Below are 23,745 nucleotides of genomic sequence, written 5' to 3'. Positions count from 1 at the left end.
TATCAACCAACACTCATCTTTCACCTCAGCAACAACAAGGCATATTAAACAAACTGATTTCGGTAAGCTCGGCAAACATGCAGCTCTGCGTAGAGCTACTGGATCAAGTCAAACAAGGGATGGAAAGATTTCAAACACTGACTCACCCTCGTGCGGGTATATGAGGGGTATAATGAGTCACTAGAGGATGTTGATGGAAGATAGCTTGTTCCTATATTTGCCTGAAGTAAGTTCTAGGGCCATATTGCCCAACAAGAAACTTGGAACCAGCCACTGAGCTGAGAAAAACACGTCACGCTTCTTTACAATTTCATGTTCAGACAACACAGCAGCTGAAACAAGCCTGACATGCAACAAATAATGCACCTATAAAACAAAATACTACGATGAGCTGAAGTGCTGATGACATGCTATAAATAGGATCTGAATTGGCTTTGCACTGTGCTTCCAAAACAGCAGTGCACAATAAGAGTTACTGGGAGTGCCTGAGCAACTCTTGCAGGGCCCAGTGTTTGCCAGATGCTGGGCGGGTCCCTAACAACCAGTAGGCTGTAGTCCCCACATTTTCACAAGGACCAATAACCAGAGCGGTGAAAACCAAGCCAACAAAAGTTTGGAAATATTTTCAATGAAGACATGATACATCGTTTGAAAAACCTGCATGATGACTTGCAGAACAGAGCCAAGGGCATATGTTCTCCCACCTGCAGAATGCACAGTGTAGTGGTAATAAAATGCACGCAGTCTATCACTGTCACAGTCCCATTCAGGATCAGAGCCAGCTGTGACATTACCACAACTACATGCAGATGGCAGAGTTACAAAGGCAGCCCACAATGCTGACATGTTGACTTTGGAAGGGGAAGCAGGAACCGATATATAGTTGCATAAAGTCCAAATTATGGTAGATACTTTATGGTATTAGTAATATAATTGTCATAACATATATTTGTTACAGTCAAATTCTAACTAGGATTTTCAAAACAATAATTTTACCAGTGACAGCAAGCTTCTCTGTTTTATTTATGCTCACAAAATATGACTTGTTTCTACAGTACGTGTAAGACGATACTTTCTCACTGATGAATTGAACTTCATCGTTTATCTTGCCTTAGGCCTTTTTTTTTTCCTGTTTCAAAATTAAAAATGCAAAGTGGCGAGAAGAAAATAAATTTAAGAGCACATTTTCAAACTGTGGCAGTAAAAACTGAGTGTCTTCACAAAGATGGCTCCTGTGCTCATGGTGTTGCAAGATTGGTGATGAATATTACTTAAAAATAAGAACTAAAATCCTGAGTCCGTCAACAGAGCTTGCCTAATTCCAACTGAACTGAAATTATTCATTTTTCCAGTCCTGTAGGTGTGTTTCTGTCACAGTTATGCACAACTACATGCTTGTGTGCTAAGGTGGACAGCATGTCTTACTGTATATTAGTTTCTGTTTGAAATATACCAATGAAGCATACAGGTTACACAGTAGTGACTTAAGCCTTGCTGCTCCTTCTTGCTGATTTTAATTGCCTGGTTTGTGGGTCTTCTGATAAAACAAAAGGTAAACCATGTGATAAGTGTGTATGATGGAGTTAACAGTTACAATTCTAAATGATTCTATGAAAACAAAACACAGACAAAATTATTGTCCAGCTTCTGCAACTTTCCTCATAACTGCCGTTACGATGACAGATTCTATACTTCCCTCTATCGCAAAAAAACGTCGACATTGAGACGAAACCGAATGTCTCTTAGTCAATTTATGAGTTAACAAAACAAGAGGCTCACACACAGTCAGCAGACGACAGGTCCCACTGTGAGTGCACACAGCTCAATAACACCAGGTGCACACCCACACACACACACACATAAACACACACACACACACATCTCCACACACGAGGACTAACAGTCATAACTGTGGATTTGAGTGCCAAGATTTCACAACCCAGCTCGTAAAGAAACACATGGCCACTTCTTGCCTAACTAGAAACTTGGAATTTTTTTAGTCAATTTACTGACGAAGAGGACAAATCACCCTGACTAATCTAGTCCCTGTACTATCATCAGGCCCCCTTTCCTGTTGACACCAGGGCAGGAAAACTAAGAGGCTTCAATTAAGGCTGATCCAACTTACTGTTCCATATGCAGCTGATTTATCAAAGAGCAGCATGTGCACAGATATATCTTCATTAACCTCTATAACAGATTCTGCATGTGCATATGAACCTGTAGGTGAGGGACAGGATTTTTAGGTCGGCAAGCCTTCTGGTTTCCGTTTGAACAATCATGTTTGAGCAGCCTATGGCTGCCAGCAGATAAAGAGTCCGTGTGAAGAGCAAAAGCGGTGGAACACATTGACCGAAATGCATTGGCTATCAACATTTTAATTCATATGCAGATAGCTGCTAATACAGATTAGCTTAGATATCATCAGAGAAGATTATGATTCCCATTTCTCATTTCTGAGCAGCATCCACTGACTGACCTCGTGATCTAATCACATCACAAATCTCCTTTTTTTTTCATTTTCCCTCTTTCACACAGGAGCAGAACAATGCTGTTCGGCAAAAATGAGCTTTTACTTCTACTGTGTTTAATTGTGGATGCAAACTAAAACCACACAAGGAGGTGTGGTGATGAGGCTCAGGTATTTCTATCACCATCACCTGGCACACGATAAGCTACCACTGATCGAGACAATACTCCTCTAACACAGAATAGACTTTCAAATTACTGTGAATGAGAAAACTGGTTTCCAATTTGTGCAGCTAGAAATAAAAAAAAAAAAAAAATTGTGATTCACCAAACCAAACCACAACTGGATCACTGATTTCTAAAATGTTCCTAAATGTCTTTACGGCAGACTATAACCAGAAGGAGAGGGCTGTAATTTGTAGAAGTGTTTTTAGCAGTATGTTTTACATGTTCAAGCCAAGAGCAATTGCACTGGCAAAACTAAAAGGAAGACAAGGAAGAGAGCTTTATACAGAGAAAAGGGAAATTGCCCCACTGATTATTATCTTTGATGGATGGAAACTTCGGAGTCTCCACGAGTCTCCACGTAACTATGGATCCTTCTTTGTGTGTGTTTGCTAAGAATAAAGCAAAATGGTTGCTTTTAACCTCAGTGAGTATGACTGACACTCCAAACTGTGAGCATTTTAGCCCTCTGGAAAATGTTCCCCTTAAACTGCGCTGCAGGAGCTTTCCGCATATGAAATGCATCGTTCACTGTTACAAGTTGATTTTCAGAGAAGTGTTTGAGTCTGGACCAGCCAGCTGATAGAATGACACAAAAAGTCTGTCTGAAGGTCTGTTTCACATTTTTGGATCAATCCATCTAGATGGCGAGATATTTAACTGGATAAGGGGTGATTATCCAGTGGTCCTAATGTAGCCAGATTTAGAGACACTAAAATGATTTTGTGTTCGTTCTCTGGGGACAATGAATATCTTATGTAGGTTAACAGTACATCGACCATTCCAACTGTAGTCAAATATACATTTCACTGCAAAACAAAAATGCCACCTTTACGTTGCCAGAGAAAAAGTCAGAGGATCATCACTCTCACTGAGATCCCTCCTATGAAGACTAGGAACATCTGTGTGTAATTCATGCAAGGGTGACTTATTTGACCTATAAGACATTTCACTCTGGACCGACAGCCTTGATTGACCAACCAAGTGATGTTTTTCCTGCAGCATAGCGACACCACTAGTATTATGAAAAATACTATAATCACGACTTCAGGAAAACAGCATCAATCACAGGTCTTCTTACGTTAGCAATTGGGCTAATGCCAGGGGCTGTGTGTGTTTAGAGTTTCTGTATATCACCTCCTCACTAAACTGAAGACAGACCTACATATAGAACTATAATCACATGGAAGGAAGAGCACTGCACGTGAGGCCAAGGGATCTTTTTTAATTGCACCTGTCAGTCACAATGCAGGGTGGCAACAGGCAGACAAACCTTTTCTCTGGAACATGTGCTTTATTAATCCAGAACAAAGACTGAAACCTCTACACATTTGGCAAGACATTCGGTAGTTGAACAAGTGGTTGTGTATCACAACAGAAGATGCTTTACACAACTTCCGAAGACTGAACAGCACTTCATGAACATCACAGGTGCAGGTGCATGACAATAGTTACTATTTTTTGTTTTTGCTTTAGACTTAATGGAGAGAGAGAAAAATACTTCTCAATCTGCAGGTATTTTGTCAAGCTTCACTTGTCAACTTCTAAATGGTTAAAACACTCGAAAGACTAAACTTCTGCATCTCCCTGGAGCTACAGAAAGTCTGTTTAACTTCACTTCAACGCCCACTTTCTGCAACTCACTCAGCAATATCTGTTCTGGTCAGACAGCCAGCACTCGCAGTAACAATACATAATACTTACAGATATAATCACTCTTGAGCTGCTTTCAGACATGCACTAAACTCCAGACATGCTGTAGACATTTTCCTGCCAACTCTGAGCGATAAGGGCCAACGCCAGTGTCAATGTGCAGAAAAGATTTCTTTATACTTCGGGTTCTGCCTCCGGCATGCCCTACATGGGCGTCACCCCTCGCCTGAATGCTCTAGACATTTTGTTGCCGTTGTGTACAGGTCTGACCTGTACAATCTCCTGCTGTGTTCTTCACATGGGAAAGGGAAGCTCTGGAAATAGTCTCAAACCTTTTTCTGGAGTTTATGTCTAAAAAAAAACAGCTTAATAATTCCCCTTTTAAGGATCATGTGACAAAACCGGTTTAAGCCCCCTTAGGGCTGGACAACGGCAGTAAATCAATCAGCACTTGATACTTATCTGCTCTTTATATCTCAGCCCTGCACGGAGAGGCTTTTAACAAAGAGCAGAGGTAGAAAGATGAACTGCAGCCGAGCCAAAGGGAAGGAGAGAACCAGGAAATAACTTAACAGTCATTTCAATGTAAGATCTATTGAGTGACTGTGCTGGCTTTAGTCACAAACGCTGTCTTGGCAAAAACTTTACGTGCAAACTGTTTTCTTTTCATCATTGATTTCATTATATTATTTGTGACTTCCTCATAATAAATGGTAAATGGTTTTGTATTTATATAGCTCTTTTCTAGTCTTGATGACCACTCAAAGCGCTTTACAGTACAGTTCTACATTCACCCATTCACACACAAATTCATACAGTGCATCTATTCGCAGCACTTTGTTATTCTAGGGGGGCCATTCGGGGTTCAGCATCTTGCCCAAGGACACTTCGGCATGCAGATGGGTCAGACTGGGGATCGAACTGCCGACCTTCAGGTTGCAGGACAACCACTCTAACCCTCAGCCACGGCTGAGCCGTTCTTAACAATTTATTTAGAAATGAAGAGTAGCCCTATTAAGCACCCCCCCCTTAACATTCTCTGTCACAAACCGCGTTTCCCACTGATACGCAGAACAGGATCATTCTGTTCTGACTGACTGTATGACTGACCGAAGTGCACAAAGTGATGCTTGTTTGAGCGACAGGTGTCAGTTGAAAATGCATACGGGTTGTTAGGTCTAGTTCACTTCTCAGGCTTAAAGTATTCTCAGCAGTGGGGAACAATACATTTCAGGTATCATTTTAGAGAGCTTGGTAATATTGATACCAGGTTATCTTTATGTCACACAGTTAGGTGTAATGGTCTCTAATAAAACCTCATTGACAGTCTCTTCTTCAGTAAAAAATGTCATCAGGTGGATAGTCTGACATACATGTTTGACAAAAAGAGATCCTTAGTCATTAATATTTTAAGTACAATAATGGTGTAAGTGCTTTGGCTCAAATCAGTCCCAATATGGATAATTACAGATGGATAAATGGTCAAAGAAATAAATAATCTGCTGCTTATTTATACAACATTATACACTAATAAGTAACTAATAAAATATTAACCATGCTTTTATTATTGTTTCAACAGATTAGATTGCTCAGATTTGTGTCGTTACAGACTTGATGCATGACATCGACATCAGCGTGTTACCACTTCTGAACTTTGACCTCTCTCCAATGTTCATAGTTCAATGTCCTATGGATGAGATAAAATATAACTTTTATGTGCCAATAAACAGACAACCTACTTCGCTTGTTTCTCCAGTACTACTAGCCGCACAAGAACATCACAATCATTTGTTGGTAGTTTCAATAGATGTGTTTGGCCATTAATGTCACTTAAAGTTCCATCTGACCATATGTGATTGAACTCATTTTCAGATGATGCAGATAATTCCCCAAAAGTCTTGTTTCTTGCACCTATAATTGTCAAAGTTCAAGAGACAACTGTTTACCATCTATTTATCTTTGATTATATAAATGACATTAATATCAAGATACAACCCTTTATTTGTATGATGTAATAGTATGAGAGGGGCTCTGATGCAGTGTCTCCTCCTGCACACACCAGCTTCATGTATGTTTGCAAATGAACGAGCAGCTGTGTGTTTAAAGGATCTCACGTCAGGAACTCAACACCTGCTCATTCCACGCCATGTATACAAACACTTTCACTTTTACAGACAGGCTGAGCCTCCACAGCTGACCGTACCTGTCTGTGCATTCGGGCTGTTGTCCTGTGCTGTCTGTCACTTCTGCCTTGAATGTTACTACGATAAGAAGATTTGATCAGAAGCATCTAGGGAATTTTATCTCCATGGTCATCACGTCACAAAACCGCCACTGTCGCACAGCAGTATCTTGTAAGATAAGTTATGGCCAAAGATACATTTCCATCAGGGCGCTAATAGATCAGCCACTGCTCCCCTGCTGAATGCACATGGTGCAAACAACGCATCGCTCTCCAGGAATTCAAGAGTCAAGATGCAATTCCCTCCAGATTCAGGATATGAAATACGAGTGTGCAATCACTACTAACAGGAAGAAGGGTGAGGGGAATAATTAGAAATAAACCCCAGCTACAGAAACCTCTCAGGTAGAAACAGGTCCTATATTAAAATATTACAGTCTCGGAAGGTTTGTTTATCTATGAGGAGTGTCCTTAAAGAAGACGCGGCAAAAGATATCAACTCGCAAAAAAGAGATTCAAGAGCTTTTGGTGATATTTGGGCCCCTTAAAAGGATCTAATAAATGAATAAAGTCCTGCGGCTAAAGGGTGCATTCAAGGTGATTGGCTAGTAAATTCCTGCCTTGCTATGCGACCACACACTTAAAAAATGTCGACCCGTTCAATTTGGCTGTCAGTTTCCACACCCTCACCTTAGGGATGCCTAGAAATTGTATAGAGCGGGACTCCACCGACTCTGTTGGAGGGTGTGACTGGTCTATCTTGTCTGCTAGATTAAATGTTTTGAATAAGCTTTCTCGTGCTCGCCTCTCAAAGACGTTAGTCCACACGTGTCAGTGAATTGGATATCTTACGGACCGTTTGGTGCTGCTGCTGCATATCCCAGAGAAAAGCCCAAGTATTTTGTATCCAGACACCTCAGCTCCCAGATGAGTTTTTAAACCCAAACACTTGAAGCTTCTCTGACCGTTTAGTTCGAGGCTGTACTTTCCCTCCTCACTCACGACATGAAACATTTCAATTGCCGATCCTGGTCAGATTCCAGCAAGTCACAAGCCTGGAGATCCAGAGGAGCTTCGGACAGAGTTCACCCCCCTTCGTTTGAAACCTCACCTCCGATGCCTCCGACAGAACAAGCATACCTGGAAGTGAAGTGATCTCATTCTCTTCCAAAACCCTGATATCACCACCATCTGCCTACATCAGGTTTTAGAATAGGTGACACATGCCAGAAAGGTCTGTGTGTACACAGTACTGTCAAAAACAAACAGTGGTATGAAGAGTTACAGTTACGCAAAGTGTGGCAACGATTAAAGTGACTACACTGGAAACCAATATGAGCTTAGGCAGATGAGCTTAAGTTACTGGAATATGAATGAAGTTTATTTTTTCAGCTATTATATAACTAGAATCTAAATCTCATTTAAATTCAATAGATCCAGATACTATTTGGATCTGAAACAAACTGCACACACTCACAATTATCAGTGCACTTCTCTTCAAGGTCCTTGACTTTTAATCCTTGAGAAATTAATGAAAATGTTGAGAAATGTTTCCGAAGTTAAATCAAATTAAAAAAAATCCACCCCCTGATCCAGATCCACACCAAATTCTAAAAGGTTCTTTCCCAAATCTCAGAGCAAACCTTCCGGGAGTTTTTGGAAAATCTTGCAGACAAACAAACTAACAAACAAATAGACAGGGGTGAAAACATAACCTCCTTGGAGGTAAATAAAGGTTATGTTTACTCCCTTAACTATGAGAAGAGTAAGAACAGAAATCTGCCAAAGCTAATACACGCCTAACGTTGATGCAAATTATGTAAACACACAGAGCAACCACACTGAAATTGGCTGGATACAAAGCTACTCTCCCAACTGATATTACTTTCAGAGTTGTTTCACAATAAACCACATTAGGTTTCGTCTTAGCAGGAACTGTTTTATTGGTTTTAGTAATTTATAAGGGATAATAAGGGAGCAGTAACTTTAAATTGTGATACTTTCACAGACATGTCTAGCCCCGTTTTTTTCTGGAGTTTTCTTTTCACACAATGAAGAATCCAGCAGGATATTTTGCAGGTCAGATGCATTCACAATAACATGTAAATGTCCACAGCATTCAGGTGAGGGGTTGAGTCAGGACATGAAGGAAAAAGTCTTCTGTGGAAATCACATATTTTTGTTTAGAGCACAAAGACAATCTGAAATCTAGTTGTCCTTCTGATTTGACGTCTTTATCTGCGTCTTTTACATGTGTCATATCTGTTTCATCCTGAGATATGTGTTTTCTCTATTATTAAAAACAAAGTATACTAGTCACCACATTCATGCATAACTCCATTATCTATATTACTGTCCGCACAGCATTAAAGGGAGAGTTTCTGCAGCATTTACAGTAAAAGGCCTAATCTTTGACAGTAGGCACATTTATATAATCTCATTAGAAACAATCACCAACCGAACGTTTACAGTTATATTACAAACACGGACATGCAGCATCTACAGCTGGGTATCTAAAAGGCACATCTTGTAATGTGGAACACTGTTTGGCAGAAGTCACTGTAGGTGAGGTTTCAAATGTTGTTTTTACAAATGGTTTAAAATGCTAGTATGCCGCCTACAAACACTTCCACTATTAGGTCTAGTGCAACACAGACACTGAGGCCGACAAAATGAATAGAACAAAATCAACACCTGGATTGTCTCAGCGCTGTTGTGTGGGGTTGAGATCTCTGATTCCCTTCCAAAAACTTGACCGCTCTGGATTCTTCTAATGTTCCATCAGTCCACATGTGACAGTTACAATCAGTTGTCATGAAATCTAATTTGAAAAGCAGTTTGCTGAAGAGCTCATTCTTCCACTAAAACTAGACTAAAAGGTTTTTCCTTCCACATTTACGTCTTGTGTTAGTCAGACTTTAAAGGGCGCTTTCACACTAACTTTATCTGGTCTGATCCGGATCAAACAAACCCTGGTTCGTGAGGACATTTTTACTGGAGAGTTTAGCTTTTCGGAGGAGTGGCAGGAAGTTCAGACAGCATCATCAACAGAAGAAGAAGAAGAACCAAGGCGGCGTGCAGGATTACTTGTAGATTTGGCGGAATTGAACTAGTGTGTGGCGGTGTGGCCTAGTGGTTAGAGTGGAGGTTCTTCAACAAGAAGGTTGCCGGTTCAAACCCCACTCTCTCCCATCTGCATGCCGAAGTGTTCTTGGCAAGATACTGAATCGCTAAATTGCCCCTCATGAACGTTGAGTGTACTAATTGTAAGTCAAAAGCTTCAGCCAAATGACATGTAATGGAGTACTGGCCCTGATGTTGGTGATGCTGGTAGTAACACCATAATATTACAGTGGCAACAAACAACAATATCAACCGGGTAATCCATTTCCTCATTAGAAACAGAAACAAGTTCCAAACTGACACGCTGACATCTAACAATCAATCTGGGATAAGTAGTGATCACTGTCCACGTAGTTGTCTGCTACCTAAATTGCAATGTGAAACCAAAACTAACCAGATCAAAAGGAAACTACAGGAATGGGTTTGGTTCCATGGTTCCAACTATCAGGTGTGAAAACTGACTCAAAGCTAAAAGGGTGAGTTTGACCAAATAGGACTAAAACTAACATGGACTTTCCCGGCTCAGGCCAGGGGTTAGGACTAAATCTGAAAATAGCTGAGAAAATGCAACCTCCATCAGTCCTCCTCTGTACGAGTCATGCTCCCTCACATCCAGATTCCAGACCAGCTCAGACACAAAATCAACTTGATCAAGCCACATTAAATTGGACTGAACATGTTAATGTGTCATACCTGCACGGCAGGTTTTCCAGCCTGACGTGTTATGCCATGCCTGCCTTCCTCCTCAGCACACAACGGCATCTGTCAGAACGGGTTAACCTGATAATGTGAGACAACAACATCAGATACTGTGAGTCTAGACCCATCATCTAACTGGTTTCGGACAAGGAACCAAAATAAAAAGAGAACAGGACATGCGTGGAAAAAGCAAATATGAGCACTGAAAATTCCTCTGTCATTATGGTGGCCACCTGATGTTAACCACTTTGTTGTTTTCAATCTCTCATTCATCCAGGGGAGAGTGAGTCAGAGAGGATATTTACTTCTTCACATTGACTCCCATCAGGGAGCTGTACCCACATGGTCTGTGAGCCACAGCATAGATGGGATGGGAGATCAAGTGCCTTGCTCAAGGGCACCTAAACAGAATGGGGTCAACCTGCATTTCACATTCACTCTCTTCAACTTCCCACAAAGTAAAGGACTTATTTTTAAAATCAAAAGACCTTTCCTTTGCCACAAAAATAGACCACGACAGATGACAAGTTTAACCCAGATTAACAATAATCAGGGGGGAGAACGTCTCCCTTATTTTACCCGACAGATATCACGATAATCCTCAATATTTTAGTCAGTATAATCAAATAGTGAAAATCTGATATTGTGACAGCCCTAGTTCTCACTGTAATTATGTATTTTTCCAAACTGGAAACCAACAAACGTGATAGAGCCACAACTCAACGTCATTGTGCTTAGATTTCAAAAAAAGTGCCAGAGGGAAAAACGTCTCTGTTGCTTCATGCTGTGGATCTGTGAAATAAGGAGAGGGGGGGTCCAGGGAGTGAGAGAGACCAGGGTCCCGTCGCTTTCTCAAAACACTCGAGTTAACAACAATATGAGTCAGTATAACTACTATGATGTTCTCTGTACAGGGTTCTTAAGACTTCTGCTGCTGTTTATTGAACGTCAGGACTTCTTCAGACGACCTGTCAGCCCTACAAGCAGAAAAGAGATGAATAAATGAACTTGATCTCACATGGGTCGGCGGAAACTGTCCAGTTCATCCGTCTCAGGGAAAAACACGTCCCCCTCCTCCGTTTTGCTCTTGGATTTCTTCCGTTTCAGCCTGAACGACAGCAGCCGTCGTTTCTTCTTCTCTTTCGGGGAAACGGGCGACCCTTCCTCGGGCGGCGTGACGCCGTCTCCCGGGCTGAGGGGACCGGGGCTGGTGGGTACCGTCCCGGACATGTCTTTGTGGCCTGCGGCAGCTCCATCTCTGAGGGTCGCCGACCGCTTGAGCTCCTTGTTCTCCTTCTCAGGTGACTTCAACTTGAACAGATTCTTGACTTTGAGCGAGCTGGACTTACTCATGGTGTGTGGAGCAGAGGACCATGAGGAGAGGAGAGGAGAGGAGTGGAGTCCGACTACAGGCTGCTGCTGCAGGGAAGCGATTGCAGCTGTGCGCGGGAGGAGGTGTGGAGCTCTGTGCAGGTGAGAGGTGCAGCTTCGTAAAGTTAACCAACAGGAAACACTTCCGGCTGTAGCCTTCAGAATAAATGAAATAAAACTACACTTCCGTTTTACTTTCTTTCTTATATGTATATGAAAAAAAAACAACAGTGTGTCCTCCTCGAGTAAACTAATATATTATACCCGAGCACGTCCACGAGTGAGCAAGCAGCAAGGTTGTTTGGTCGTTTATCTTTCTGTTGTTTTAGGTGGAAATACATACCGGCTGTATTGGTTTGCTTAGTTCTGATCTATTATGCTGCTGTACTAAAAAATATGTATGTTTACTTAGTATTAGGAAATATCTTGTGTTATCTGTTGTGCCTGTGCACTTTATATGTTTCACTGTGGGAGAGTGGGAAACGTCGTATCGATTCCTTGTATGTTTTGAACATGTTAAGAAATTGACAATAAAGCTACTTTATCATTATCTTTACCTTTATCTCACTGTCTATATATAATTTTACAATGTTTCATTTTATCTTTTCTTCACTCGTTTCTCATATGCAACTTTTGTTTATTTCCACAAATACTCCGTTTAAAATGTGTTTTTTTTAACAAGGGCTGCCACTAATTATTACATCATCATGAGTTATTGAGCTATATTTACATGCGAGTCCAAATAAAAATTTCCAAGGGTCACATATTCAAATTCGAAGATAGTTCATGCTATCAAGTCTCATATGCAGGATGACATGGAAAATAATTAAATCATCATGTTAGAAATGCTGGAACCTGACATTTTGTAATTAATATGACTTAAGCCACATCCCGACCCTTAGAGAATGAGATACTTATAATATAATGGATGGGTGTAATCAATTTAGTCACCGGGTAAAATGTCATGACCACAGTGTCCTGCCATCTGTCAAAATATCCTATTGTTAGAAATTAATGCAATACAAATAATCAATAAGAAGATTGCACCAAAGGCCATGACTCCGTTAACAAGGACCTTATTAACACATGATATTATGCAGGAAGACTGCACGCATAATGAAACAGGCATGTCCTGACTCACTCTTAGGATTCCACAAAAGAACATGATCCACTACCGTCACTACTTGTCATCACTACTTAGCCCCGGGGCGATGGAAACAGGTTAACCCCAACTTCAGCAACATTGTTACAGAAGTGGTTAAGAATACTACACTAAAAAGCTTTTATTTTGAAATCAAACATTTACCTCTTAGCTTGCTAGTTGATGCTTGATGCAGCTTGTACCACCTCACATGCCTTTCCAGTTTGATCTCCTGCAAAAGTATGTCTGTATATAAATCTATGAGATCTGTTGAGATAAAAGTTTCTCTCCATGAAAGTCAAAGATATTAGTTGTGTGGAAAGTCATATAAGATAATTAAGTAAGATCAAACTTCAAACTTCTGTACAACTTGATAATGATTTAACTAACTATTAATATTGTTTTTCCCCACAAAACATCTGTATTTATGTCTCGTATATCAGTTTGTAACTACTCACTGTGACGTAGATTTGAATTGCAATGTGTGTCATGAGAATTCAAACTAACACTATGTATCTTCTACTGAGCAACAGCGCCCTCTGCAGTCACATTCGGTGATTCATTCTGCCTTGGTGTACAATTGGGTCATGTAAGTAGAAATGTAAGTGGGTCATGTGAATAAGAAAACAAATCCTATCTATCTGTTGACTAGAGTCCCACTCCCTGAACTAAAACTCAACTGAATGCTCTATATTACCCATGATCCTCTGCTTTCTGAACCAGAAGGGCTGCTGCTGTGACAAATACAATAAACTCTGTTTAGAATGTATGATACTTAAGTTACTTAATATTGGAGATATTTTGTTTAAGTCACTCTCAATCCTTCTAACTGATTTACCATTCTGCATTAATCATAAGCTTGCTGTGTTTGATCCTGGTTATTAATGCTGGGAATATCAGTCAGTTCCATACTTCCCACAGGACTCACTCAACAACGTCACAGAACGAGAACAGGCGTTCAAATCGGGGAGCAGGAATGAAATCTGCACCGTTCTCCATATTACAAGCTGCAAGAGTGCTCCAAGAGTGTATCCAATAATCACAGCCCCATCTGCTGGCCTTGTTGTTGAAAAGCAACAGACTTGATTATTGCGTACTCTACGGTCAGGTTCATTTTCACCCATTTGAACCACTAACCTGTTTATGCAGAAAAAAACACCAAAAGACAGATTATTTGGGTGAATGTAGATGAAAGAAAAAGAAAGAGAAAACAAAGGAGAGGAAAGAGTGAGACGGTAATGTGATAAGGACCAACTAATTCACAGGAAAATCCAATTGGGTTTTGGGGGCATGAGAAAAAGAGAAAATTCGGTTAGTTTAATGTCTTATCCACAAGCTCAGCTTATTTAAATCCACGTTGATCAGTGCCGGGTTGTGCTGCCGGTGTGGGCAGAGGGTTGCGTTTCTCTTCACTCTGTGTGAAGAGGATTTCCGGGTATTCTGTGAAAATGGCTTTTGACAGATTTAACTTTCCCCACCTTGTGTTAACATTTAATTAATGATTTAATCACATTATGAGGTTGTGGGGTTACACATTAACACCAATAAGTGGAGTTTTAGGGGATAATAAATGACAACACAGTGAAACACAGGTGTGATAACATAACATGTCTTCATAGGAGAAGTTTTACATGTTGTGTTTATGACTAACAATCATACATCTAAAGCGTTATAAAGTATTTGTTAAACACCTAACTGATGAATATTATTGTGTTTTCGTTGCTATGCAGATTCGAAAGATGTCATCTTGGTTTTAAGTTATTCCTCATTTCTGGAACAAATGTGTCTAAACAATAATCTAATGATCTTGGATTTGTGGGCTGCTATGATTGTATTTATGTTTGTTTATATTTTATTTCATTTATAGATATGGAAACTTTGAAGGATTAAAAAAATGAGAATTAATGATAATAAAATCGAATATAATAAAAAATACAACCATCTAATTTATAAAAATATATGTTTATTTTTTTAAAGAGAAAATAAAAATCTAAAAAATGTATCAATTTTATAAAAATGTATCAATTTTATAAACATTTATAAATTTTATAAAAATGTATAAATTTAATTATTAAAACTTAATACAACCAATTCTAATGAAATTAGCTGTCCTATGGAAACACTTCCATTGTGTTGTCGCCTCTATTTGCAGCGCGTTTGTCTAATTGCAGCGCGTATGTCTATTTGCAGCGCGTTTATCTATTTGCAGCGCATTTCTGTAATGTGTTGTGTTGTGTTGTGAAATTGATAAAGATGTTTTCTTACTTTGCTTGTGTTTTGTCAACTTACATGTGTTTTGTCATCTTGCATGTGTTTTCTTAAGTTGCTGTTCGTTGAGGTCTCAGGGCCACGTATATTTCGCAACTCACATAAGTCTTTTTCAGATTTGAAGACTGGGGAAGTGGGACCTTACCTGCAATTGACTTTTCAAACATACACAAATCAGCTGGAGGTTTTCTGCACAGACATGTATGCAACAGGAACAAGTCCTCCGCATTGTAAGGTGAGAGGTGGAGCAGCCGGGTGCAGCAGACAGAGGCAGGAAGTGATGTATTAATTCTGCTGCAGATTAAGAGCATCAATGTCAGCAGTGTATTTTATATCATAGGGAAACATTGAACTTAATACTGTAGCATTGTAAAGAGAGTGGACCATGTTCTGGATCCATGTGGGAAATGTCGAGGAGAGAAGGACTGGTTGCAGGGTTAAAGATGTGCCTGATCTCCTCACAACAACACAGCAGGTAGGTTCTTTGAAACTGTTTATTGCTTGGGCATATCTCGTCACTCTGGTCCATCTTTGTGTGTATCCTTTGCCCCATAATGCCATGATAGCCAAATGCCGTGAGCTGTAATTATTTATTGCGTGAAATTATGACATTACCTAGCTTGCTGCTTAGGAAATTCATGTGAGCAGGCAAGCGGAAAAAAGACTTGCAAAAGACCACAACGTCTTTTTATGTTTCTGTTTTCTCTCCAGACATAAATAAACAAAGTTAAGATGAATCAAGAGATGGTGCTTCCTGTTTTGAATATGATTTGTCACCCCAGATTTTAATCAGATGCAGAATTTCAAAAAGTCTCATAGTTTGTACATATTTTTACCATTCACAAGACATTTTTCATCATGTTTGACACATTTTACATTGTTTACACATTTTTACACATTACATTTTGTGTAATGAAATTTCTCTTTCCCTCTACTCCTCCAGACTCGCTGATTTTGGACATTTGAGATAAACCACTGGGACCAACAGGACCTCACGGCACAAAGAGACACATTTAGGTGCTTATGTGAAGCCTCTCCAAATAAGGGGAAAGATGAGAAGACGAAGACTTTAAACATAAAGGAATTTAATGTTTAATCATTATGTGTTCAACCTATTAGAGGCGGATTTAATTTTTTTCTAATCAGGGGTCATTAAGGGACCACAATTTACACAGAGGGGCCAACATCCATACACAATTATAAATCAGTCTCCTATGTCGCCTGTACCAGGAGCCGCCCCTGTCACTGGTTATCTTGGCTCGCTATCTGGCCGGTAACAGGCCGTCCGGACCGCTCCGTGAATAAGGAGGAGGAGATGTTTCTTTACTTGGAATGCGGCCACTTTATTTTTCGGATATACAGCAGGAGCAACACTCGCGTCACCTCTTGGTGGTCCGCCACTTCTCCTTATAAACACACTTTAAGCGTCTTTTCCCACAATACCCAGTTGCACTACGTCACACACTACAAACTTTCCATAAAGGGGCAGGCCATACCTGCAACACAACAGCTCTCGGTCTCGTATACAGATGGCAAGAGAAAGCAGAGAGGGATTTTTACACACTGATAAAGATTCTGACAGTAAAGGCAAGGGGTAGTGATGGATAAGGTTTTCATTCTCACTTTCCACCTTAAAACTATGACTTGAACTGAACTATGAACTAGTTCAGAATTTAAATGGTGAACTATGAACGTGAACTATTCATGTTTACTTGTATGAACTGAACTTTGAACTTGTTCATGAGAGGTGTGAACTTGCACAACACTGCCCGCAGCATCAGACAAACAGTTAATGACGGTGTTTGTGCAATCTCCCAATGTTGTTTGGTGATGAATTAACCAAAACATTAGCGCCACTGAAAATATTACATCGCAACTGGTCCGACGTTTCCTAAAAAATAAACAAACAAAAAACTCTGTGATTTCAAAGCCTTGTCCAGCTGTTTACTGATGTTTGTCATGTTTACCGAAGAGAGAGAGGGAGAGAGATACATACATACATACATACAGACAGACAGACAGAGAATTTAAAGGCAGTTTTACTGTTCTACAAATTAGGCAAGTTCACTAGTTTTGTTTAATTTAAAATCGTAATTATTGAAATGAAAGGTAGGTCTTAAGTTGAGCTACATGATACTGTGTTGTCAGCTTTATAGAGATTATGTAAGTTCCTCATGATAATTATGCACAACATTTATTTATCTCATTTATAAAATTTGCAGCATAATGCCAAGAAAAGAGAGACTCCAAAAGCAGACGGACGGGGAACTGCAGCAAGAGGCCATCAACTTGTAAAACAAATGAGGGAGAATCAGTAACCCTACCTGGTCCAGAGGAGCCCATCACATCACTAACCCTAACCCTAACCCTAACATATTATTTGGTTATTCAATATGGCCTTGTTTTGTCTGTTTTTGCTTGTTATTCATTTATTTATTCAAATTGATAATTTCAGTTAGTTTGTTAACAAAAATGAATAAATAAATATCCTACTGTGATTTTATTTATTTATTATTATTTTTATTTTCATAAATAATTTTGGCGAAGGGTGCCCTTTTTTGGGGTTTGAGCACATGCCCCCCAAAATGTCTGTGCACGTGCCTGTGACATGACCATATCTATGGACATGACACCTGCCTCCAGGAAGCGGTAAGTGCAGGTGGAACTAAGTTTGGCGACGGATCCTCTTGTTTCACATCGATCGTGACTCCTCTGTGTTGGCCTCCTGACTCGTTAAAGCCGGTGAGTTGTTCAAATGGACGCCTTCCCTTCTGTTACACCGTGATATTACATCCAGGCAGCTGACACCGTCTGCGCTTCACGTTCGGATCACCCGCGACTTTAGCGCAAATATTCCAGGACGTTAACGGAGCGTTTCCCACGTTATTGCAGAAAGCTTAATTAACGTTAGCTACAACATGACGCCCGCCCTCCGTGTTTAAGAGTTCAATGACTTCAATGTTCAAAGTGAACTACCTGCCCCGAGTGTATTGATCAGTGGCTTCAGCTAACTGAGGCGGTTATGTGAAAATGAGAACTTATCTGGCATACGAGCTGAGTTAAAACTTGAGTCCAGTTCAAATGACACCATGTGCGCTTAAAGTTGGCGCAGAAGTGCACGTTGTGTTTGCCAACTGGTGTTGTAGAACTGAATTTAAGCCAATGCAAACGTTTGAATTGTGATCTCTGTAAGTGGCGACGTTGTTTTAGAACACATTTAAAAGCTCTCATCTTGATTTATATTAACCAGACAAATGTGCTGCGTTGAGACAATCCGTTTTTAATACTTTATCAAGTCGAGTTACGCAATAGGAGTTTGAGAAGTTAAACTAGTTTGTGCGGATCAACTCCCAGAACCAAATAGCCCAGAACCTGTGTTTTTTTGTGTGACACTGATCTTGACTTTGACAGGGCAGGGGAGGGGCCTCACCTGGAATGGCATTTTTAAATGTTTGTGAGCATCTAATAAGCCAAATTTATTTTGCTTATCTAGAAATACAAAAATATCTGCTACTAATTATAAAATGTCAATATACACGTAGAATATTTATGTTGAGCTTCTTCCATTCACTGAACACTGGATGATCTCCTGAAATTATCTGGAGGAGATGTGTCCGAGCCAGTTGCTGCACACATGAGCCCACGTTTTTCCTGCCAGACTCCGTTGTAACAAGAAAACTGAATATTTGAGTGAGCCTATATGAGAGTATGGTGCAGGATATTGTCTGGAGAATTCACAGCGGGTGCGACAGTGTGTTGATGACGTTTTGAACATGCGATGGGTGCAACGCTTTTAAGAGCAAAAGTTGTAGAAATACTTGAGGATGAAAAAGAGTTGCCATACACGTAGGAGATGCCAAGGAAGATGTCAACTTGGAAAGACAACAAGATTTAAGAGCTTTTGGCGGTAAGGAGCCGATGTGCTGTCGCGACTTCCACAGCAGAATTTACACGTCATATCCTGCCTCCTCTCACCTGAAGGCTCCGCAGGTTTTCCTGTTGTAGTGAACGTATCTGACTTAGACAATGCCCCGTATCGTTCTTTACATGTGAAAGACAAAGTCCAGAATATGTCTGGATTATATTGATTTAGTGGTTGTATTTAACTAATCGTGTGTGTGTGTGTGTTCGTGTGTGTGTGTGTTCGTGTTCCAACAGACATGGATGAAAGCATGAAAGGAGCCTTCAGGAGGCTTAGGCCAGCCATATTCAACTCTTTCACCGATCACTGCAGCCCCCCACTCACTGTCCCCTTGCGCTCTGACCAGTTGGAATATGGCTCCTCAACAGGGCCAAGGGTTGATAAGGATGGACGAGGGGGGCTGAAGACAGAACACTATCTAAATGTATCAGACGAGGAGGATGATGATGGCTACTTCTCAATGTTTCATAAAAGAGAGCATTGGACAGATGAAGTTAGAGAGCCATGGGATGTGTGCCATCCTGAAAGTTCCTCCGGACAAGCTGCAATATCTAGCCGGCACATTTCCTTTACACACAGTGATTTGGGTCCGACTGTTAGCGGGCCACAGCTGGAGTCGTTAGAAGGTGACTCTGAAGAGGGGTGGACTATTGGTCCCCCCATGTTCGAATCATCGCTGTGCCACAGTGTCACAGTGAAGTTGAGTGCAGGTAGTGAGCAGAGCAGAAAGGTGACGGAGGAGTTGCAGCACGGTGTGACGGAGCCTGTCTATGACTGTCAGGCCACAGTTAGAAGAGACACAGCCACTGTCCAGTCACCTGATACCAGTTATGAAGCCACTTTATCTCCACAAGTAAAGGCGAGTCACATCAGTTGTACTAACTCCTCTTCTTTCCGATTATGTGGAAATGTTTGTTCAGGGTTTCTCTGGTGGGCTTATGTACTGTGCAGGCTTTGAGAGGGAGTTGTCTGGGGTGTTTATGTAATATGACTGAATTTCTACACAATTCTGGACCATTGTTATTACAATATTTCCAAAATCCCAGCAAATTCTTAAATAAGCTGCTACTGCTGCACGATGTTTTTACATATATGCTTTGACTTTAAAATATGTTATTAAATATGATATGAATATGATATGAGATTTCCTTGTATAAAAGTAATCGTGTGTACTCAAATAAAAACCATTACCATACAGTATTAGGGCATACATCTTCCGCTCCTGCAAATATTTCACAATCAAACCCCCTTTTTACTAAGCAAAAGAATGGATTTGGTCAACAGAAACGTCGGAGTGCTGCAGAAAGTGTAGCAACCATTTATGTTTGTGACTTAAATTCAAAAGATAAACATTAAAATGCTGGTGAAAGATAATTTTCTCTGTGAACCACAATGTATATCTGTCTGTAACAAACCCATTTCCAACACTTCCGGAACAATGTCTAGCTGTCATATGTTAAAAAACTAAAATATGTAACAATTCCTGTACCTGTTTCAAATTAAAAGCAAACTCTCGACAGACTGATAGAAATCTCTCAGTTTAGTTTTCTGTTCATTTTCAATTGCTTTGGCAAAGTCTTATATTGGGAGGGAAAACCCTGCTGTTTACTGAGTTCATAATTTACAGGATGAAGTTGAAATATTGTATGTTCACACATATCAACATCTGCGTTCTCAAGGTGAAGTCAGTTGTGGTGGCTCTCAGGCAGAGCACCACCAGTAGCCGCTCCACCTCCAGCAGCTCCACCAGCAGGAGTAATACTACAGCACCTTCTGTACTGGAGCTGAAAGACTTCCACAGTAACAGATCTGTCCTCAGTGGCAAAAGAAAAAGGTACTATGAGGGTTTCACCTCTAGGTGGAGCTGTATGACCATGTTAAACACTGGAACTTTGTTTATCCTTTAAATAATAGTGTCAAATCATTGCCTTTCAAGGAGTGGTTACAGGACCATCTAATTGAGCATGGTTTTGCTTTCACTGTACTCGTACACTGCTTTCTGAAGCATGACATGTCTTGTATGGTGGACTGCAGTTAAGACGGCTGATAAAGACATATCCTTTTTCAGGCTCGAGGACCTGGGGGTGGACTGGGAGTGTAAAAAGCAGAGCTATGTGCGCTCTGTCACCAAACACATGGAAGAGCATCCAACAACTCAAGGTATGAACCTGAGCTGTGCTTAAAGCTGACACAACCTCACCGACGCAGTCTCTAATTGGATAATATAGCATTGCAGTACGGACGCAATGGTTGCATAAAGTCTATACTATCTTTTGTTGTCTCACAATCTTGAAGTCGCCCGCCCTCACTACTATTTTGTAGAACGTCAGTCAATGTAATGTTTATTACTAAATCATGTTGTGCTTTCTCGAGACGTTATGACTGAGCTATTCCACCTCATCACCCATGTGGCTGAAAAGACAAGTGGTGGTAATGGCAGACAATGGCAGCATCCCTCTGACCTCACACGCAGGTACATCACTCTCACTGGGCTTCTCTCAATTTAAAACCGATTTTTGTTGGTTTGAGAGCAAGACTTATTGATTTCACATTAGCTATTTGTGTAAATAAAGCTGTGGGAGTGTATGAATCCGACTAACCAATATTAATATATACACTTTAAAGACTGGGTATGTCTTTGCAATTTGATATCACTCTTATCCTCAAGATGTGACTAATGAAATGCATAGTGATTCGCTGAAATACTCGCGGGAAAGGCCAAACACATAATGGGAAATGTTATTCTTGCTATTAAGCCAACAAATACGATTTTAAAGTTGCCTGGCAGGCAATGACTGGTGAGCCAAGTGAGGGGATTGATATTGAAGCAGAGTACGTTAGCGTTTGAAAATATCAGTGAAGAGGATCTAGAGTATTTGTTTGCTACATCACCACGGCTCAGTTGATAAGAGCATGTTTGAAAAGGTAGAGGATGAGGGGGGGGGGGGGATGAGGTGATGATATTGAGGATTCATAGATTATTTTTTTACATTTTCATGGATTGAAGTGAGAAAGCAGTGATTTATAATTCCAGCCAAATGTGTAAACTATCAAATGTTTTTAATTTCTATCTGCTTCAGAAACCGAGAAATCAAAGTCCTTGTAAATGTTCTGCCGGCTCTTCAGAAAGCCCACAGGCTTTAGTTGGTTGTTTTCAAACAATGGTAAAGTAAAGAGTGTTTTTATTCTGAATCTTAGGTCTTCATGGATTAAAGTACGGGACTATTAAACAAGTCCTCACCCACAACGATTCCCTTGTCAACAATACACCTGTAATTCTATTGGTTGGGAAATTAGTTTTGTTGCACAAAACAAATCCAAGAGAAATCCCAGAGCAGATGTTTTACGTGCTTACAGAAACCGCGTGAGCAAGAGGAGAAGAGCTGAAGTGCAGGTGCAGTTTGAGCTCAAGCAGATCAAGTTGGATTGTTTGAGTGCAAGTGCAGGATTGTGAGTGAAAGCGTAACAAGATCTGAACTTGAAATAAATAAGCCCTTATCTCAGACCTCGCTCTTGAATAAAGATAGGACAAAAAACGTGATATAAAACATTATGAAGACACTGCTCCGTATCTGTGCTTACTTTCAGGAACTACCAGAGACGCTTTGGAAATGTGAACCCAAGAATGTCCCTCTGCGAATGGCAGGAAAAAAACTCATACACATACAAGCGCTTTGCCAACGTCCCCAAAATCTTTGAAAGGAACCCGTTTCACTGAGAACTTCTGGGGCAGATTGCACTTAACCCTGAAACTAAAGTGCTGGACTCCGTTACGAAAAGGGCCTCTCATCAATGTTTGCACTGTTTTTCTTCTGTAGTTTTATATATGGTGTGTATTTTTGGTTTGTCAGTTTTCCCGTTTTTGCATGTTCTTTTATATAAAAATATATGCATGTTTTAAGGGTTATTGACAATGTGGAAATTGAGCTGCAGAAAAGCACTTGAACGTTTGAAGTATCTTAAATGTCTGCCTATTTTTTATTAGATTTCGAACTAAGCCTTTTTTAAAGTGTGTTTGGTTATGTTTGTACTTTTGACCATCTGACTATTTGTATACTTGTTTCCTTGTCTTGTACAGAAGTATTTACCGTTAACGTTGGTTCAGGATTTGATTGACTGAGCACGTGTATTTTCTTGTTGAATTCTTGCCTCATGAAGCACCTGTTTCTGTAGATGTGTTGAAATCACAGTAGCTAACATAATTAAATATTTGAAACTTGTAAAACCTGTGAAGGTTTATTGAATTGTTCCTGTGACTGTCAATTTTTATACATCAATCTACAGTATTCATTGGAGGGTAAAAGGCTTGACTAAGGTATTGTAAAGGACAACAAATTATTTATTTTGTGTAATGCAGGGCAGTTTCTGCACATTTAGCTCAGAAAGGGATATTTGATAACTTTTTTTTATGCCTTGACATTCAATACAACTTTCATTTTATAATATAATGTAAAATATTTTATATGAATGAAAGTATTAAAGTTGTGTGTCACACATTGTCAAGGTGTGAGGTAGAACTGATAATTTATGGTGGTCACATGAATAGCAATGGCTGAATGCGTTAATTTCCCAGTAAATCTGGATAATCCACAGACATTAATTTAATTTCATTTAATTAAAATTAAACTTGAGATTTGGACTTGTCATATCTCCTTAGGTCACAGAGAAAAAGTGCTGTCATTTTGTTTAAGC

At 40.1% G+C, this 23,745-nt stretch overlaps 2 protein-coding genes across 3 annotated transcripts in view; one reads left to right on the top strand and one right to left on the bottom strand.

The window, feature by feature from the left end:
• The window catches only part of crybg1a (crystallin beta-gamma domain containing 1a), a 41,890-nt gene extending 30,134 nt beyond the window's left edge, over positions 1–11,756 (bottom strand). The window contains exon 1 of the mRNA XM_062396729.1: positions 11,370–11,756. Coding sequence (XP_062252713.1) covers positions 11,370–11,704 — 335 coding nt within the window. The 5' untranslated portion in view covers positions 11,705–11,756. The remainder of the gene's footprint in view (positions 1–11,369) is intronic.
• Positions 11,757–17,738: 5,982 nt separating this feature from the next.
• On the top strand, positions 17,739–23,388 carry LOC133961386 (S100P-binding protein-like). 2 transcript variants are annotated; one of them, XM_062396468.1, is made up of 6 exons: positions 17,739–17,873; positions 19,290–19,912; positions 20,733–20,887; positions 21,122–21,213; positions 21,427–21,526; positions 22,642–23,388. In XM_062396468.1, the coding sequence occupies exons 2-6, from the start codon at positions 19,292–19,294 to the stop codon at positions 22,769–22,771; spliced, it is 1,098 nt and encodes a 365-aa protein (XP_062252452.1). In that variant the 5' UTR covers positions 17,739–17,873; positions 19,290–19,291; the 3' UTR covers positions 22,772–23,388. The 2 variants fall into 2 exon arrangements, with proteins under 2 accessions (XP_062252452.1, XP_062252453.1); XM_062396469.1 differs by lacking the exon at positions 21,427–21,526.
• The last annotated feature ends 357 nt before the right edge of the window (positions 23,389–23,745 follow it).

This window comes from Platichthys flesus, chromosome 10 (genome assembly GCF_949316205.1).
Source record: "Platichthys flesus chromosome 10, fPlaFle2.1, whole genome shotgun sequence".
In the NCBI taxonomy this organism is placed as follows: domain Eukaryota; kingdom Metazoa; phylum Chordata; class Actinopteri; order Pleuronectiformes; family Pleuronectidae; genus Platichthys; species Platichthys flesus.
This window is presented reverse-complemented; position numbering and strand designations above follow the sequence as displayed.

Coding starts and splice junctions, on each gene's coding strand:
- LOC133961386 (XM_062396468.1), top strand. CDS start 19,292: ATGGATGAAAGCATGAAAGGAGCCTTCAGGAGGCTTAGGCCAGCCATA. Junction 21,214..21,426: donor AGAGCATCCAACAACTCAAG/GTATGAACCTGA, acceptor TGCTTTCTCGAG/ACGTTATGACTGAGCTATTC. Junction 21,527..22,641: donor CCCTCTGACCTCACACGCAG/GTACATCACTCT, acceptor GCTTACTTTCAG/GAACTACCAGAGACGCTTTG.